Source organism: Gracilinanus agilis, chromosome 2 (genome assembly GCF_016433145.1).
Source record: "Gracilinanus agilis isolate LMUSP501 chromosome 2, AgileGrace, whole genome shotgun sequence".
Lineage (NCBI taxonomy): Eukaryota > Metazoa > Chordata > Mammalia > Didelphimorphia > Didelphidae > Gracilinanus > Gracilinanus agilis.
The window spans coordinates 152,213,739-152,233,247 of NC_058131.1; the positions used below are offsets into that span (position 1 = coordinate 152,213,739).

Sequence of the window (19,509 nt, forward strand, 5' to 3'; positions counted from 1 at the left end):
CTCGAGCTCAGTATCCCAACTCCATGCCTTTGTGGAAGTTACCTCTCATTCCTGGAATCCCCCACTCCTCAGCCCCTACCTATTCAGCTCCTTAACTTCTAGGCTCAGCTTAGATTCTTTCTTTTCTGCAAAGGTTTTCTTGTTTCCCCACAGTTTTTAGTTTTTTTCTTCTCCATTATTTTATATTCCCTTATATATGTACACCTTTTATCTTCCCAGTAGAAGAATATAAAGTACAGGCATTCTTTCATCTTTATCTTTAGATTATAAGACTGGTAAGGTTGGAAGGGACCTCAGATGCCATCTAGTGTCATGCACCTTCTGGGCCCTCAAAATGCTTTCTAAAATTTAATTGAATCAGAACTTTTAGGGTACATGTGCTACAGGTCCTATTGAATGCTAACATTCCTTAATAGGGTAATTTTAGTCTCTTAGGTTAACTTTTTTTCTATAGACCATGCTTAATGACCTGCTGAGCACAAATACGTTTCTTGTTTTATGTAAATTCATATGATGCAAATTTTATGTAAAGAATTCTGAAAAAAATCTATATTCTAAAACAATTTGTGTTAACTTTACTGTATGGTACTATGCTTTCTCTCCACTCTTGCTCCTTCGCTCAGGTCTTGGCAGCCTCTCCCCTTCCCTCTATTCCCCCACCAAAAAAATCCAACCAAATAAACTTTCAAGTGAATGACTATACAGAGACAACCTCTGGTGGATCAGAAGCTTGGCTTGAAACCTCAAGAGGCAAAAGAGGATACTTTTGCCCCACTCCACCCACCCATCCGCACATCCAGCTTCTGTGTGTCTGTCTTCTGTCTGTTCACATTCAGGTACTGATTATCTGGCCCAGGCCCCTGTTGAAGGCCATTCCTCTCTTGTCTGTTCTGGTATCTGGCCCCTACATGGCTGACCCCAGCCCCTTCATGTTCCTCTTTTTGTTCTGGCTTCTTTGAACCTTGTCCCCATGTGCTGGCCTCCTCTCTGTCTCCTTCCTGCCTCTCTCTTTCTTTTCCCCTTTTCCCCACATCTGCAGGCAAATTCATATTATATAAAGTGAAATTAACTTAATTCTGACACTCTTTTAGCAGAATTTCCATTTTCAGAAGAGGCTTTGGACTGACTAATTCCTCCCCTAAGCTGAGGACCAAAGTTTTTCCCTTTCCTGTTTCCTATTGCTGCTTAAATGATGGTGCTTTGTTTCTGAATTTAGTTCAGAATTCAACTGGTCTATAATGGGTTAAGTTTACAAATCTAACTCTCCTATCTCAAGGAATTTTCCTAACCTCAAGGACTGTGTGAGAAAGAGAGGGAATTGGGCCAATATCTTTCACTACTAAGTTATCCTTCAAGGATGTTTGATTTGCTGTCCAAAAGTCTGGACTTCTATCTGACACCTAGACCCCAACAATGAGCCTTTTTTAGTCCCATGGGAAAAGAGGGGGTATTTTGTTAAACCTAGTTAACCAAACTTTCTACCAGTCATGTTGTTCCCTGGGCCTCAGCTCTATAACCAATCACTTTTGTCTGTAATCTCATGATGTCATTTACTATGTTCTGTGTGTTTTGTGTGCCCCCCCCCTTTTTGTTTGTGGTTTTTAGCTTTAAAAGCCCCTGTACTGTAACAGGCATTGAGCACTCTGGGATAATGGTACCTGTGATGTCCTAGTGTGTGCATCCCCTTTCCTATTCAATTACAGATGCAATTTATAAACTCTTGACTACTCTGGTTTTATTTTTTTCTGAGTTGGAGATCTGCCTTAATTGGGCCCTGACTCTTCTGGTCTGAGTGAGAGACCCTGACTCCTCTATTCTGGGTCAGGAGTTGACAGAGAAAATCACTTTAGATAGAGGTCTGCAGAATGGTCCATTTATGTAAAGTGAGAACTGTCTATAAATACAAGCACAAGAGTTTAAAGTCTGAATTCATAGTCTTGAGAAATCTTAGCCTAGTCACTTTAATAACTATATTAGCTAAGCTCTTTAATCTCAAAAAAGTAAAGCATTTTCAGAATTTTTTACACAATAATTTCATATATCAAAATCTCTTTTCAGGTCCTGAGCAATATTCATACAGTCAGAGCTACATGGCAACCTAAAAAGCCCAAAACGTGGACCTTTTCTCCACGAGTGAGTAAGCAATTTAACAAATGGCATGGAAAATGAACATTCTCGACTCATTAAATATAATGTATTAGATTTTCAAGATTTGGGCTGTCATTCTATATTCCTTAGAGTGTTGTCTTTAAAAAACACAATAGCAAAATTACAGAGGGGAAAAGGGAAATGTGTTACATATATAATTAGTACATTGTGTTGCAAGTAGGTCCACATTTTTACTTGAATCCAAAAAAGTGCTTTGAGTACTTAAGTCAAATCACTACTTTTTCTGAGTCACTGAAATTATAACTCCTGTGAATCATCATGCTTTAGTCCTTCAAAGAATCTGTGGCTTCATCAGTTTGGGTGCTCCCACCCCTGGTGCTAGTTTCAATCCATCCACACCCTATCCTGTACAACTCTTTCTGTAAATCTCCCATGAAAGATAACCCTAACACAATGACAAACTTTACACTTATTCTTCAAATATTTTGGGCCCACTCATTCATCACTGAGAGCGTTTCTTTGTCCTCCTTTACTCTTATCAACAATGAATGGCCCCTTCATGACATATAAAGGTCCTGGAAAATATTTTTATGCTACTTCTGGCATAGAGGCAATATTATTTTTCAGGATTTCAGAGAGAGGAGAAGACTTCTTGCAGCAGGTAGGATTTGAGTAGAGACTTGGTGGAAATGGAATTCAAAATAGGCAGAATTCAAAAGTTAAGTGTTTTTCATAAACTAAATTCTGCTGGGGAAATGTACTATATATCCCTAAGGAAAAAAAAACCCTAGAACAAGATGGATTCACAAGTGAATTCTGCCAAGCTTTTGAAGAACAATTAATTCCAATACCATATAAACTATTTGGGAAAATAGCCAATGAAGAAATTCTACCAGATTCCTTTTATGACACCAGTATGGTATTGATACCTAAATCAGGAAAAGAAAAAACAGAGAAAGAAAACTAAACATCAGTCTCCCTAATGAATATGCAAAAAAAGGTTCAAAATTTTTAGATGAAATGTTAGCAAGGACATTAAAGCAATATATCATAAGGATAAATACACTATAACCAGGTAGATTTTATACCAGGAATGCAGGGATAGTTTAATATTAGGAAAACTATCAGCATAATTGACCATATCAATAAGAAAACAAGCAGAAACCTTATGATTTTTTTTTCACTCCCAGATAGTAGACAAAGTTACAGTTTATTGAGAGGAATACAGAGAAATGAAATTATTTGCTCAGAGCCAAGGGCATAGATGAACCTTAGAATACATGCCATTTAAAAAACCAACAGGGTGGTAAATCTTTAATTCTGTATTTTTGTCTTTTTTTTTTCTTTTGAGGTAACTGGTATCTTGCCATGCTTGCTTGATGGAGATTGCTTTATTAGATCTAATTCGTCATCACCAGAACTTGGGATATTATTTGAAGTTGGCGTCTCTTATGTTCGTAATGTAAGTTCAGGAAAGAGTTTTGCTTTTCCCAGTGATCATTTATAGGGAATTTTTATTTCTTATTCCTGCTTTGGGAAATGAACAAGAATTTACCCACTAAGTGTAGTTAGAGTTATAGTTTCCCAAAAGACCCACAGTGTAGGGCTTACCAAAACTTGAGTGGTTCCTAGAAATCCTTAAGAACATAGAAACCCAAGATGACTGTAACTATTCATTTTGGCAAAGTAGATGATGGTAGTATTTTTAGGTATGCATATATCTACAAAAATAGATACAAATATTTAAATATTTCATTAAAAACTTGATAACACATATTAATATAAACTACTATATCAAATAATTCTTTATACTTAATTTTAAATTTTAAAATAGCATAATACTTTTTAAGTCCTTCCTTACTTCTAAGTACCAATTTACTCTTTCTACTGAAAACTCTTGAAACTAACTCTTGAAAAACAGGAACTTTGACACTAATGCTTATCAAATCATATTCTCTTCTTTACTTGATTATAGTATTTCTCTTTGGTCTCATGTTGGTCCAGAAACATGGCACTTTATTTTCTTGTGAGGAATATTTTAGAATTTGAATTTGTATTGTGTTTCCAACAAAAAAACAGATTTTTGTTCTTTAGAGATTCTCAGATATCAAGCTTCATGTATTCATTTTACTTTTCTAGTCAACCGGTGAAAAGGGAGAGTTAAGCTGTGGCTGGGTCTTCCTGAAACTTTTTGATGCCAATGGAATACCCATTCCTCCCAAGTAAGTCATTTTAAATTTCCTTCCAGAGAATTTCTTTCATATAATGGATAGCAAGGTATCATATGAAAATAGGCACCTGAGTAAATTTTTTTTATGGTGATGTTGTTATACCTCTCGACTTTAAAAAAGATGTTGCCACAAGACCAACAAGATGGAAAACTAGACACTCATATTTTCACCCTATACTTCTCAAAATGTACTGAGTGTATTAACTCCCACTTTCCATAGAACCTATGAACTTTACTTGAATGGTGGCACTCCTTATGAAAAAGGTGTTGAAGTGGATCCTTCGGTTTCAAGAAGAGGTATGCTTTCTATGTAAATGTTCTTTTTCTTAAGGTTTTAACAAAGATAAGATGTAACAAAGAAAGCAGCTGTCTTCTGTGGAGTACAGAATAGTGTAACATAGACATACTTTCTTTTACAAACTAGTTACACTTAAACTGAGCATTAGAAAATAGAGGATTTAATATTAAAGTCTTAATTAATATTAACAAAATATTAAAGGCTTCTTCACCAAGAGCAAATTTTCCTTGTAGCAAACGTGAGAACTTGGGAGCCAAAGAGAGTAGAGGCAAATAATCCTTCTGTTTAATTTGATGAGTCTATAACCCCTATTCCCACATTCCAAATTTGGCATGTCTTCTTCCTGTTTGCTCCCAATCTAGGATTTGTCCATGATTCAGAAGGCTTTCCAAAACTAGATGAGGAACTTGAGGTTTGTATCACAGTGGATGTTGCCCCAGAGATCACATTACATTTTCTCTCCCTTATACTAACCAGTAGATGAGGATGAGGCTGTCAGTCATCTCACCAGTGATAGGGATTTACCGTAAAGATATATATATATATGCTGGGAAAGAATGATATTTGGCATCACTGAACCTTGTCTCTTTTGTCCATTCCTTTACTTGTAATGGAAGTGACAGACATTTTGTGTAATTTGCCTTTTCTCATTGATATGTATGTTTAACATCCTTTTTCTCTATTACATTATCAAGTGTCAAGAATTCTAAAATAGACTACTCATTTTTTTAAAGTTGCCAGCAGCGTTTTTCATCAGATGATGACAATGAGGAGACAGCCTCAACTTCTGGTCAAACTGAGATCTCTAAATAGAAGGTCAAGAAGCATATTGAGGTTGGTATTGACTTTTGCACATGTGCTCAGAATCAGAAGTTGATTAACCTACCTGCAGGTTGTCTGCCTTTGCTTCATTTGCTTGTGGCCTTTTGGCAATTTTAATGCTCATTATCACTGGTACAAAGGATTATTGGAGAAACTAACGATCAACAATGTTCAAATTGATCTAGTTTTCTTATAATTCAGATGAAAAACTTGGCTAGGATGGATATAGAAACTGTAGTTAAAATAAGATGCATGGTATCAGTTATCTATAATTTTCTTGTTTTTCTCATTCCCCATTGAGAGCTGGATATTTTTCAGTGGAATTTTTTTCCATTGAAAAAACTGAGCTATTGCCAAAAATAATACCAACCAAAAATCCTGCCAAATGCTATTTGGTCATGTCTTTCTAATTTTAAAACTGCACAGTAATGTTTGTATATCATTATATATATGAAGAGATGAATCAAAAGTAGACAGTTTGGCTTACTTTGCATTCAGAAGGCCTGAATGATGAAGATGCTAATTTTTCTTACTACTAGACTAAAAATCAATAGCCTGTGCTTCAGAGTGTAAAAGTGAAAATTTGGGAAATGTATCAAACTACATTTCCCGAGGTCCAACGGGTTTCCGTTTCCGGTTTTTGGGCTTGGGGAGGCCGACGTCTTGACGCAGGGAAGAGCTTAAATCTCCTGGGTTAGGAGGGAGTGGGCTCTTTTGCCAGTAGGCTCGCTTTTTTTTCGAGTAGGCTCTTGGCTAGCAGGAAACAGGAGACAGTATGGAGGCGGCAGTTTTGAATGCTTACAAGCGCGTGGTCTAATGATTTTATCTATCAGCATGGCTTTAATTAAAATACTAATTTATATATTTATACCAGCCTTTGTTATTTTTTCTATTTATAATTGTCTTAAAATAAAAAACAAACCCTTAACCTTATGTCTTAGAATAGATACTGTGTATTGGTTCCAAGGCAGAAGAGTGGTAAGGGATAGACAATGTAGGTTAAGTGACTTGTCCAGGGCCACACAGTTAGGAAGTGTCTGTGGCCACATTTGAACTCGGGACCTCCTGTCTCTAGACCTGGCTCTCAATCCACTGAACCACCCAGCAGCCCCCTCCTCAGGGACTTTTTGGATGTGGTTCCAGTTTCTTTCCAGAATGGTTGAACCACTTCACAGCTCTCCCAGCAACATATCAGAACACTTGTTCTCTCTGCCCATCTAGTAATTACAATTTTCTGTGGATTAACCTCAAGGTAATTGCCATTATCTTGAGACTTTAAATGGGTCACCAAATGGGAATCTGGCACTTTAACCCTAAGAGTTTGCCCACTGCAGATCTATTTAGGCCAATGCCCTTAGTTTACATTCGTCTTCCTTATTTACCATGTATATGACTATTTAATACTCTACAGTTTCAAAACCTTATAGGAGAAGATGCTAATCCTTTCAGATCTACCTGGAAATGTATATTTGTTTCAATAAACAAATTAATAAATAAATAAATTTAAATTAAAAAAATTTTTAAGAGAGAAGGTTGCAGTTTATTTCATATTCTTTCAACAGAATGGCAGCATGTGTCCCTAATCTCTGTAATTTATTCTTCCTTTTAAAAATTTCTTAAAACTAAGAAAGAATAGGGAGGACCCTTTATCTAACCACTACAAATTTTCACAACACTGAGATGGTTATTGTGGATACAGCCATAGTTGTGCACAGTTGCCTTTATAAGGTTAGATTTGCAGTCTCTCGTACAATTATGAAGGCATCAGGCTGGCCAGTTGTAAAATGCCTAACAGGATGGCATTTTACAGCTATCCTTTTTACTTGACATTTAATTCAGGACTTATGAGTATACTGAGAAGCAAATATGAAAGCAGATAGAGTAGCACATCGTTGGTACTTCAATATGCATTTAGAGGAATATAAAATTAGAAAGTTTTCTCTCTGTGATTAGTCAGCTGCATGATGGGATTTTCTTTTTAAGTTATTGCTATAATTGTTGCATAATGAAGCAGTGCTTTAGAGCTATTCATTAGACTAAATATAATCTCATTACAAATACTTTCAGCTAATTTGTATTTTTTAAACCCTTTCCCTACTATCTTAGAATCAATACTTTGTTTTGGTTCCAAGGCAGAAGAATGGTAAGGGTAGGCAATGGGGGTTAAGTGACTTGCTCAGGGTCACATAGCTGGGAAGTGTCAGAAGCCAAGTTTGAACCTGGGACCTCCTGTCTCTAGGCCTGACTCTCAATCCACTTAGCCACCCAGCTGCCTCTGATTTGCATTTTTGTAATTTTTTTCTCTTTTTTAATAGTCTACTACCAGAAACATTAATAGGAAATATGTGCTACATTCACTTGTTGGTATTCTATCGAGAAATCCTTGGTGATGTGCTCCTGAAAGACAGGAAAAGTATGCAAAATGCTGGTAAGGCTTTTTTTTTTCCATGTCCTTAATTTCCCCTTCTGTTAACAGATGTTCTGTGTCTGTAAACGACCGTCACAGGCAGCCTATTGCCAGGTAAAGGTGGGGCCTCCAATGATCCTCCCCGAGAAAAGCTTCTGTCAGCAGGGCTTTGAGGCTTGGCATCTGGCCACTCCCCCAACAGTAGTTACTCCAAGACCCATCAGATGGGTGCTGCTCGGCGCTGTTCTCGGCCTGCCTCGGCTCCCCAACACGGGCTCTCCCCAGGCCACAGGACCCGAAGAGCTCTGGCCCCTTTGTGGAGCGTCTCCCCACTTTCTTTTGTTTCCGTTTTTGTTGCTTTACATATACACTTTCTGAGTAGGAAATGAATCTCTACTTCATATAAAGCTTGAGGCTTTTAAAAAATGTAAACCTTTACCTTCCATCTTAGAATTACTACCAATTACTACCAAGTATCAATTCTAAGGCAGAAGAGGGCCAAGGGCTAGGCAGTGGGGATTAAGTGACTTGCCCAGGGTCACCCAGCTAGAAAGGGTCTGAGACCAGATTTGATTCCAGGCCTGGCTCTCTAGCCACTGGGCTACCCAGCTGCCCTTGTATGATGCTTAAAAAAAAAGTTATCGTATTTATACAAAGTGTCCAAAGCAGAACACCCGTGGCAACAATATTTATTGCAGTGATAAGTCTGAGCATTAGTGGAGCTTTTTTTAATGTCAGCCATGTTCAGGGTCCGTCCACAAGTTCCTAAGTGGGCTTGGCCGCTCCTTGGTGGGCGTGCTGCCTCAATAAATAGAAAGAAGGCAGGAACAAAGGACAAGCAGAGAGACACAGGGAGAAGGCAGCCTGCTTAGTTCTGGGCTTTCGGACGGATCCGAGTGACTAGGAAAGCTTCACGGATGGAGTGACTCTTCAGCAAGGTTAAGGGCGCTACATTTTCCCATGCGTAGGGAGAGGCCGTTCATAACTTTGAGCCTTGTTTGAGCTTGCGCATCATTCAGCCCAATCACGTTCTCTCCATCAAGGGCCTGATACTGCTCAGCAACAGCCAGAGCACTTTGTTTGGTGCTTCTTTGTCCCCCTTTGTGTCCTCTGTACAAAGCAGCCACTCACTGAGTGCCTGTCACACGAATGAAGGAAGCACAGAAAGGTGGTTAGATAGTATTTTCTATTCTAGTTTCAGTAGAATTCTTGCCTATCTAATTCCTTGCAGAGGCCTTGATATTCCATTCCATTAGATTTTGTCTTGAAGTAGCTGAACTTTTATTGTTCAGTCATTTTTAGTTGTGCCCTACTCTTCATGACCCCATTCAGGGTCTTCATGGCAGAGATACTGGAGTGGTTTGCCACTTCCTTCTCCAGCTCATTTTCCAGATGAGGAAATGGAGGTAAACAGGGTTAAGTGACTTGTCCAGGGTCACACAGCTAGTAAACTGAGGCCAGATTTGAATTTAGAAAGATAAGTCTCCCTGACTCCAGGCCAGGCACATGATAGGAAAGAGTTAGAACATACATACATACATACATCCTGGACCCTGGACCTGTGATTTCATTGATATAGGAAATCCTTTCTACCAGTACAGTTCCCCACACTAAATTTTACATGAATTTAAAAGTGACTAATACATTATAACAGATTGCTGGTCCTCAGTCAGCTTTGAGGTTGCTAGATACCCACAAATCCTTCTCACTAGAATTCTGGGTCTTTGGTTAGTAATATTAATATGGTAATCTTACTAATCCAGATTGATATTCTTATACCAGCTCTTTTAATATATCTAATCAGTAATAACTGTTTTAAAATAATTATTGTAACAAAATGTATTTTAATGAAAGTTCCAAGAAATCATTTTCTTTTCTTTTCTGTTTTAGATTTAATTAGTAGTCCAGTACTGGCAACCTTTCCTAAACTCATGGAGCAACCTGACTTGATGGATGCACTTAGGGTATGTCATACGCAACATAATCTTAACCTACTAGACCTAATTAAATAGACTTGATTTATTTTCTCACTTAATCTTTGTTTTTCTTATTGGACAATTGGTAATTTTTTCTTTTTGCTTAATCAAATTGACTAATAAGAATGCAAGGACTGTAGGACATGGTAGGAGAGAGTTAGAACATACATACATACATGCATACATACATCCCCGGACCCTGGACCTGTGATTTCATTGATATAGGAAATCCTTTCTACCAGTACAGGTCAGCAGCGTCTCTGCAATGCATACTCTTAGACACTTAGAGGTTAAATGACTCGGTAGGGTCCCACAGCCAGCATATGTCAAAGGCAAGACCTGACTTAGCTCCTCTGGGCTTCCAGTCCGTCTTTCTCCCCACTGGACCATACTCCATATGTATGTGTAGACACATTTTTGCACTCACATGGTTACATACACACACAGTGGGTCGGGCCAATAGCTTCATCTAGCATGGAAACAAAGACTTCTGGGGGGGTGTGTGTTACAGACAGACAGAGCAAGAGACTGACTCCCTCTAGGCCAGTGATTCTTGACAGCAGCCAGAGAAGAATATGCATGGTATTATTTTCTTCTATAAAAGGAAATAGATGACCTAGATAATCCCGAAAATCCCATCCAATTACAAAAACCTTACTTGGCCTAATGAGAACATATTCTTAACACAGGCATGAACACATTCACTTTCAAATGATTAGGTGAAAGAAGTAGCCCATTATATCAATCTATACTTCTAAAATACTTTAAAGATCTGTCATCTCATTCATAGGAGCACTCTCTCACTACGGATTTCTTGTAAGCATACATACATACATACACACACACACACATACACGGAAATATTTCTGCCAATGCAGGTCATTATTATGCATGTATATGTATGTATACAAAATACACATATCCATGCACACATACATGTGCTACACAAAATATATAGATGCCCTTCAATGGGAAGCACTACACACTCAAGAAAAAGCTGAAAAATGTAACAATGACTTTAATTGCCCCTCTTCTGGAAAACTTATACTACTGGAACATTGCTCTATTTACTATTTGAGCTAATAAAAAATTGTAGTCATAGTCATTGTAATATATACCATTTTATGTCTAAAAAAATGCTTTACACCCATTATTTTACTGATCTCCACAACAACCCTGGGAGATAGGTAGTATTTCCCCATTTTACAGATGATCATACTGAGACCTGGAAAGATTAGGCTATGTGTCCTTGTTCTCTTAGCTAGTAAGAGTCAGAGCCAGAATTCAAGCCCATTTTCATGGATTGCCAGTCTAGTGCTCTTTTCAGTATGTGGTGCCGCCCTACTTCATAGTCCACATTCTTTATAATGACATTTACCAAATAATTTGTAAAAAGCAGAAATGCCCCCTACACCCTACACTCAAATAATAGCAACATTAATAGCATCTAGCATTTATAGCATGTTTTGTTTGCAAAGTTCTTTACCTATATTAGCATTCAATCTAGCCTTGGGGCCTCTGGCCTCTGCTCTCCCAATAACCCCAAATGACTTGCCTATCCTGCACAACAGATGAGAATCAAATCAACATCAGAACCACAGGAAAGGGTGTTGACCGAATCAAATGCTGCAGAAAGGCCTATTAAGAGATGGTTGGTTTCAGTTGAATGGTGAGAGTGGAAGCCAAATTGCAGAGGCCTTGGGAGAGTAAGAGGAAAGCAATTGGAAATAGAGATAGGTATATTAAGGAATGACTAGGAAAAAGCAGGAGGAAGATAGGATGATCTCTAGTAGCGATGGTGGTATCTAGGAGGGTGTTTTGGTGTGTTTTCTAGATAAAGGAGATTTGAGCATGTGGGCAGGAAGTAGGGAAGGCATCAGTGTCTTCAGGTGAAGATACTGGGGAGTGACTGGGGAGTGATCTTCTTGGGAGAACAGGAGGGACAGAATCGGGGGTGTAAAGAAGGGCTGGCCTCAGCATGGAGAAGAGCAAAGGGAGGGACCTCTTTGTAAAGCTTGCCGGGCGCCAGGTCATTTATCAGGCAGGCATGCACAGGCATGGGCTGACTCATGAGTACTTCCCTTTCAAGATTATGATTTGACCCCAGATCTTGGCTGTGGGTTGTTTCAAACACCCCTCCCACCCCACCATTTTTCACCATTATAGCATGGTGGAATTTTGGGAGTCTTCCTCATCCTTTGAGAATTCAGGAAACACTTTGGTCTGTTTCTAATCTCTTCCTCCAGTCTCTACCCACTCCAGTTGGTCCTATATTCATCTAGCAAAGTCATCTTCCTAAAGTGCAGGTCTGATCATGTCACACCCCCCACCCACCCATTCAGGGAACTCCAGGGTGGCTCCCTATTATCTCCAGGATCAACTATAAAGGGCTCCACTAGGCTTTTCAAGTCCCTCCCTGCCTTCCCATCTTCCTAAGCTTTGCCATGTCTCCTCTACCGGCTTTCTTGCCGTACCTCTTTGATAGCTGTCCAGTTCCCGTCTCCCTGCCTCCGCACTGACTATCCATGCCCTCTGCCTGGAATACTTTCCTCATCTCTGCTTCTTGGCTTCCTCGGTATCTTCAGACCTCACCTTCTGCAAGAAGGAGGCCTTTCCCGGGCATCTCTCCACTTCCTCCCTACTGCTGAGGTCTCCCCACTGAGATCAGTCCAGCTAGTCTCTCTCTGCCTTGTGTACACAGTTATTATTTCGGCTTTGTGCTTTTCTCCATAACTCCTCACCTTAGTACAGTGCATAGCACCTACTAAATACTTAATAAATGCTTGTTGACTGACGGATTGACTGGCTGACTGGTTTGGGGAGCTACCTTAGTCCCTTGATGAAATCTGGGATGTTTTCATCAGCAGTTCATTAGGTGATCTCTTAAAGAGGATTATTTCCCCAGCTGGGTTAACCATCCATTTTATGTCGATTCTTCATAGCTTTAGTTTCAAAGGGTGACATTTTCTAACTTTCAGTCTTAACCCCGGAAACCTCTATTCCCAGACTGTACTTGCATGTGTTTAAATACTCACAGTAATGTAAACCTCTCTATTTAATTTTTAGACTGCGTGGGCTGAAAAAGAAAGTACTTTAAAAAGATCTGAAAAGGTAATTTTTTTCCCTAATAAAACTTATCTGTTTTTGCATTGTTAGGCTCAAATAGAGGTGGCCATAGCATATCCTAACAAGATTAAACTATTTTATATGACTACAAACAAGCATTTTAGAAGGGTGTGGACTTTCCATTCCTATTGAAGGAATTCATTTTTCCCAATAAAACATTTCACTAAAATGTTCATTTTAAATCTACTTTACTATCTTGAGAGGAAATTTCCAATCTAGACCCTCCGATTGGCTGCCAGACTCGGTCTTATCTTTAAAAACCTTCTAACTGTGGGTACAAAAACAATAGGGAAGGGAAAAGAAAGAACAGAAACTGGGCTAAGCTGAATCTTATTGAAAAGTTCTTGGCTGAGGGTGGTGAAGTCATTGCCATGTTGAAAGAAATCAGTATTACTTAATGACTAATGGCTTGTCCACACTAGAAGGCTGCTCTACAGAAAAGGTAGGGAATGAGAAGCACAGTTTTTTTAAATATAAAAACACAAATATTGAGTCCATGTCAGATGGACCTGTACTAATTACAACCTGTAATTCTATATACTTTATATATGTCTTATGGAATTGAAAGATTCAAAATATTTATGATTCTTTTTTCTTTGTTAAACCTTTTCCTTCTATCTTAGAATCAATAGTGATTCTAAGACAGAAGAAGAGTGATAAGGGCTAAACCAGTGATGGGCAAACTACGGCCCCCTGAAATGTTCTATCCCAGGGTGGGACATTATTCCTGACCTGACGAATACCATGAGTAGGATACAATACAATGAAACTTCGAAAGAGTTGCCTTAGAAATGGACTGACAGATGAGCATTTCCTTCCTTTGGCCCCTCTTTAAAAAGGTTGCCCATCACTGGGCTAGACAGTTTGGGTTAAGTGACTTGCTGGAAGTCACACAGCTAGGAAATGTCTGAGGTCACACCCGAACCCAGGCCCTCCCAACTCCAGGCCTGGCACCATGCTCCCTAGCTGCCCCTACAGTCAGGATGCTTCCTGGGTCCTGGTGCCACAGTCAAAGCCAGTCCTGTGCACAAGGGAGGAGGGTACCGTGTGCAATGCTGCACTTATCCCGTCCTGGGCTCCAGCCACCTGGAATTGCCACCTGATAGTTTAGTGCTTTACAAGCAGCTGCGGCTTGGCCGTGTGGGAGGGCCGGGCCTTTGTCGGGAGTTTTCGCCTCCTGACCTTACATGATAAACGCGGCCCAATTCGGCTCGGGAGCCCTCGGAGGTACCGGCCCACGTGGGAGGCCTTCCGAGGCTGGGGAGAGCCGCCGAGGCGGAGCCGGCCAGAGCGTCTTCTGGCACGGAGGGCAGAAGCAGCCCGCTCTGAGCCTCGCTTCTCCGCGCTTCGGAGCTCGGCCCTGGCAGCCCCGTGCGCGCCCTCCGGCCACGCAGGCTGCCTAGAAGCGTCCTCCCTGGCGCCCGCCCCCCCCCCCACGCTGGCACACACAGTCCCCCTTTGCCTGTGGAGGCTCATGGCTTCCCCGGAGGTGCTGACCCCGGGCATGCGCAGCAGAAAGGAAGTGCTCCCCTTAAAGGGCCAACAGATTGGTCCTCTGGGAAGAGAATTAAACTGTTCTTAGCCATTGACGTAACTTTACACTAACTTGTTTGACTTAATTCCTTTAGAATATTCAGTCTTAAATGTACTACACCTTTTTTTTTTAAACCCTTACCTTCCATCTTAGAATTATTACTGTGGATTAAGGCAGAGGCTCCGTAAGGGCCAGACAACGGGGGTCAAGTGACTTGCCCAGGCTCATACAGCTAGGAAGTGTCTGAGGTCAAATTTGAACCCAGGATCTCCGGTCTCTGGCCCTGGCTCTCCATCCACTGAGCCCCCAGCCGCCTCCTACATTTTTTTTTCTCATTGTAGGGTATCAAGTTTAAGTGGTTTGCCCAGGCTCACACAATTGAAAAGTATCCAGAACCACATTTGAACCTCAATCCTCAGGACTCCTTTTTAATCTGCTTTGGGCCTCCTACTGCCCCGGGGCCACACGTTGGATAGGTTTGGTCTAAGGCACACCCTAATACCTCCCAGGGTAGGAGGGAGAGTGGGAGCCCTGGGCAGCCGGGGCAGGCAGCACAGTGATCAAATAGAGCCGCTGTTTTAGTAAATTCTTCAATAATGATCCGTGTATGTGTTTTCCCAGAGAGACAGAGAGTTTCTGAAGTCCATGTTTATCATCGTCTACCATGACTGTGTGTACCCTCTGCTCCATTCCACCCTCCTCCCGCCATTCCGGTGGGCAGAAGAAGAAACCGAAGCTACTCGGTGGAAAGTGATTCATGACTTCCTCAAGCAAAACCAAGAAAACTCTGGGGCTCTCCATGCTTTACTGTCACCAGAAGGTGTTCATGAACCTTTTGACATTTCAGAGCAGGCCTATGACTTCTTAGAAGAAGCAAGGAAGAGTGGAAGGTGATTGTGATGAGTATTAAGATTCCAGTCCAGTTGAAAAGTTGTCTGTAGAAATAAATATAAACTCTGAAGTGGCCATTCGAGCAGAATGATAGCAATCAAATGGTTAGTGGCAATTGTGGTCTGTATTTGTACTTTTACAAAATGCTGTATTTTTTATTGTATTTTTACTTTACTAATTAACTGTATTTTTACTTTACAAAATATACAAGAGTGTATTTTGTAGGAGATTTCATAAGCAATAGTTATTCAAATGTGTTTTAAAATAAGTATTTTAAAATAAGAAATATTATGATTTCTCAAATTAAAAATTGTTTCTACCTTTTGACCTTGTGATACTACTACTAGGCCTATACTCCAAAGAGCTCAAAAGGATAAGGAAAAGGACCCATAAAAATATTTATAGAAGCTTTTTTAGTGGTAAGGAAGTGCAGATTTGAGGGGACACTCATCTGTTGAAGAATGACTGAACTAGCGATGGCATACGAATGTCATGAAATATTCTTGTGTGTAAGAAATAATGACAGAGGGTTAAGATGGCGGCAGAGTAAGGAGCAGCTGCTCGATCTCTCCTGACCGAACCATATAGAACTCCTCAAGGGGAAATAAAAACGAGTCCAGAGGAACGAAGGAACCCCACAACAGGGCGAAGCATTGAAGGTACGCAGATTCGGGGCATTTCCACGCTATAGGGGGGTGAAACAGCTCTCACTAAAACGGGAGAGGAAGAAGCCCCTCCCCCATCCCCCACACCGCATACCTCGCACTAGGCGCCAACGCACAAGTGGGAAAACAGGACTGGGGCAACCAGATAATCACTGGCAGCCCTGGAGCTTGTACCTGTGTGCTGCAAGATGAGGGACCCCAGGTGGCTGGGGGCACCCATGGACTTTCCCTGAGCGTCCACATGGGTGAAGGCACCGCCTCTGGCCAGGATAAAGGCCCCTAAAACACGGCCTTTCCCAAGCACTGAAGGCATCGCCTCAGGTGCGAATAAAGATCTCCAGCCCACGCACTTTCACTACCTTCTGCGGGGGGGTGAAGGCAGGGCCCTAAGAGCATCTGCGCAGGCAAAGGCAGTGCCCTAGGCTTGAATAACGATCTCCAGCCCAGGCTTGGACCTCCAGTGAGGACCCCGTGCAGACCTGAGCGCAGCAGTGGAAGCAGCCCCAAAGACTGCTGAAGGAACCTCGGACAGAGGGGCAGATGGGGAACTACCAGGAGGCCTGACCCCGAGGACAAGGAGACCGGAGCCCCCAGGAGCTTGCAAGGCGCAGGCAGACCCTGAGTGCAAAGACAAAGCTGAAAAGGGGCGGGGCCAACAATGGCCAGCAATAAGGAAGTGCAGAAGAAAAAGACTATCAAGAGAAACTCTGGAACACTGGACAACTTCTACACAGAGAAAATCCAGACGCCAGAGGAGGGAAAACAAAAATCCAAACCTCCCCAAAAAAATGAAAGCTGGTCACAAGCTATGGAAGAGTTTAAAAATGAAATGTTGAGGAAGATGGAAGAAATCTGGCAAGAAAATAACAGTTTAAAAGGCAGAATTTCGCAATTGGAAAGTGAGACAAGACAACTGAAGACCAGAAATGACCAGATTGAAAAGGAAAACCAAAAAACTACAGCCGAAATCCAAAACATTAAAGCCGAAAACCAAAACATTAGAGCCGAAAACCAAAACATTAAAGCCGAAAATCAAAACATTAAAGCTGAAAACCAAAACATTAAAGCCGAAAACCAGTCCTTAAAGGCTAGAATCGAACATTTAGAAACCAATGATCTCTCAAGACAACAAGAACAAATAAAACAAAGTCAAAAGACTGATAAAATAGAAGGAAACATAAAATATCTCAATGAGAGAGTGACAGACCAAGAAAACCGGTCTAGAAGAGACAACTTGAGAATCATTGGTATTCCAGAAAAGGCAGAAATTAATAGAAACTTGGACTCCATACTTAAAGAAATTATTCAGCAAAATTGCCCTGAAGTTCTACAACAAGAGGGCAATATAGACATTGAAAGGATCCATAGAACACCCTCTACACTGGACCCAGAAAAGTCAACACCCAGAAATATAATAGCGAAATTGAAGAGCTTTCAAGTTAAAGAAAAAATCTTACAAGAAGCCAGAAAGAGACAATTCAAATATCAAAGAGCACCAATAAGGATCACACAGGATCTGGCAGCCTCAACGCTAAAAGACCGCAAGGCTTGGAATACAATATTCAGAAAGGCAAGAGAGCTGGGCCTTCAGCCACGAATCAACTACCCAGCAAAACTAACCATATACTTTCAGGGGAAAGTATGGACATTCAACAAAATGGAAGAATTCCAAGTTTTTGCACAAAAGAGACCGGGACTAAATGGAAAGTTTGACACTCAACCACAGATATCAAGAGAAAGATGAAAAGGTAAATAAGAAACAGAGGGAAAAGAAAGAAAACTCATAGTCTTTTAAGCTTGACTCTTTAAGGGCATAAATAAGATCTAATTATCTGTATTACTAGGTGGAGAAATGCTATGTCTAATTCTCTGTAGTGAACTCTATACACTATTATAATATTCACTATTATAGCAACCAGAAGAATAATTCATAGGGAGAGGACAGGATACTAAATGGTCTAAGAAGACATGGGGGGTGGGAAAGAGGGGGGAATAGTAGGGGACACCAAGAAAAATCTGAGTAAATAAGAAAAATAAGATATTCTATTACACACAAAGAGGGCATGGGAAGGGGAGGGGATGAATAATATCATAAGAAGGAGAGGAAGAGAGCATAATCAAACCTTACTCTCAGTGTAATCAACCCGGAGAAGGAAGAGTAGCTTTATTATCCATCGGGATAAAAAACTCTATCTAACCCTACTGAGAAAGTCAGAAGGGATAAACCAAAGGGAGCAGGGGAGTGGGGAGGCCAAAAAAGGGAGGGGAGAAGAAGGGGGAGGGAATTCATTTGGTCTTTAAAAAAAACAAAAAGAGGGGAACAACAAAGGAGGGGGCAGAAAGGGAAGTCAATCAAAGGAGGGGATAAGGGATACGGCTCAAAGCAAACCACTGGTGTAAAAGAAAATAGTGTAATAAGAAGGAGTGGGTCTAGGGGAGGATACAAAAATGTCAGTGAATACACAACTAACAATTGTAACTCTGAAAAAAAAAAAAAGAAATAATGACAGAGTAGTTTCAGAGAAGCCTGGGAAAACTTATATGAACCGATATAGAGTGAAGTAAGCAGAACCAGGAGAACAATCTGTGAAATAACAACAATGTAAAGAAACAGCTCTGAAAGATTGAAGAACTTTGGTCAGTACAAATAACCAGCCATAATTCCAGAGGACTAATGAAGAGAACGCCACCCTCCTCATGAAGGGGTAACAGACTCAAGATGCAGAATGACACATTCTTTTTGGACATAGCAAATATAGGCATTTGTGTGCTAAGAGTTTTGTTTTTAATTTATTTTTTAATGGAGAGCAGGAGGTAAAGAGGCAGTTAGTAAGAGTGGTTCAAAGAGAGTAGAGAATTAGCTACAGGGTTGATTTTTTTAAGAGTCTGAAGTATTTTTTTAATATTTAAGAGAAGAGAACAGAAGGAGAAGCAGGAGAAAAACATGGACAAGCCACACAACTGAAAGTTACGTGTTAAATTTATTGCAAACTGTACATAAGTCATTTCTTGATGTATGGAAGTCCTTTGTTAACACTTTCTGTTGAACTGCCTCTCATTCTTTCTGATTCTTAGTATACCTTCTAATAGTCTCAAGGTTCTGGAGAGCTGATCAGAATTTTAAGAGCCCTGGATTTTGTCTCACAGAATTGTGAGACAAGGATAAGAGAAGTTGAACTAAAACCAACAGTTTCTGGGTTTGGGGAAAGCCTGTGTTTGTGACTTGTGGGGGGGCAGCTAGGCGCTTCAGTGGATTGAGGCAATATATCTTCCTTCCTATTATTTTTGTTGTCATATCCATTTTCTGACTTTGAACCATTTAAGAGTGCCAAGGACTTGTGGTGGCAAGAACTTTTTTTTTCTGGTACACAGATAGGTTAGATAACAGTTATTGGAGGAGGAGGAGGAGGAGGAGGAGGAGGAGGAGGAGGAGGAGGAGGAGGAGGAGGAG

The 19,509-nt window shown here is 40.5% G+C and overlaps 1 protein-coding gene across 6 annotated transcripts in view; it reads left to right on the forward strand.

Moving 5' to 3' along the window:
• NPHP1 (nephrocystin 1) overlaps positions 1–15,503 on the forward strand; it is a 42,513-nt gene extending 27,010 nt beyond the window's left edge. For all 6 annotated transcript variants that reach the window (XM_044660781.1, XM_044660779.1, XM_044660780.1 and 3 more), the window contains 9 exons: positions 2,059–2,133; positions 3,461–3,571; positions 4,249–4,331; positions 4,560–4,636; positions 5,372–5,471; positions 7,775–7,887; positions 9,757–9,830; positions 12,909–12,953; positions 15,124–15,503. In XM_044660781.1, coding sequence (XP_044516716.1) covers positions 2,059–2,133; positions 3,461–3,571; positions 4,249–4,331; positions 4,560–4,636; positions 5,372–5,471; positions 7,775–7,887; positions 9,757–9,830; positions 12,909–12,953; positions 15,124–15,396 — 951 coding nt within the window. In that variant the 3' untranslated portion in view covers positions 15,397–15,503. The remainder of the gene's footprint in view (positions 1–2,058; positions 2,134–3,460; positions 3,572–4,248; positions 4,332–4,559; positions 4,637–5,371; positions 5,472–7,774; positions 7,888–9,756; positions 9,831–12,908; positions 12,954–15,123) is intronic.
• Positions 15,504–19,509: the final 4,006 nt, after the last annotated feature.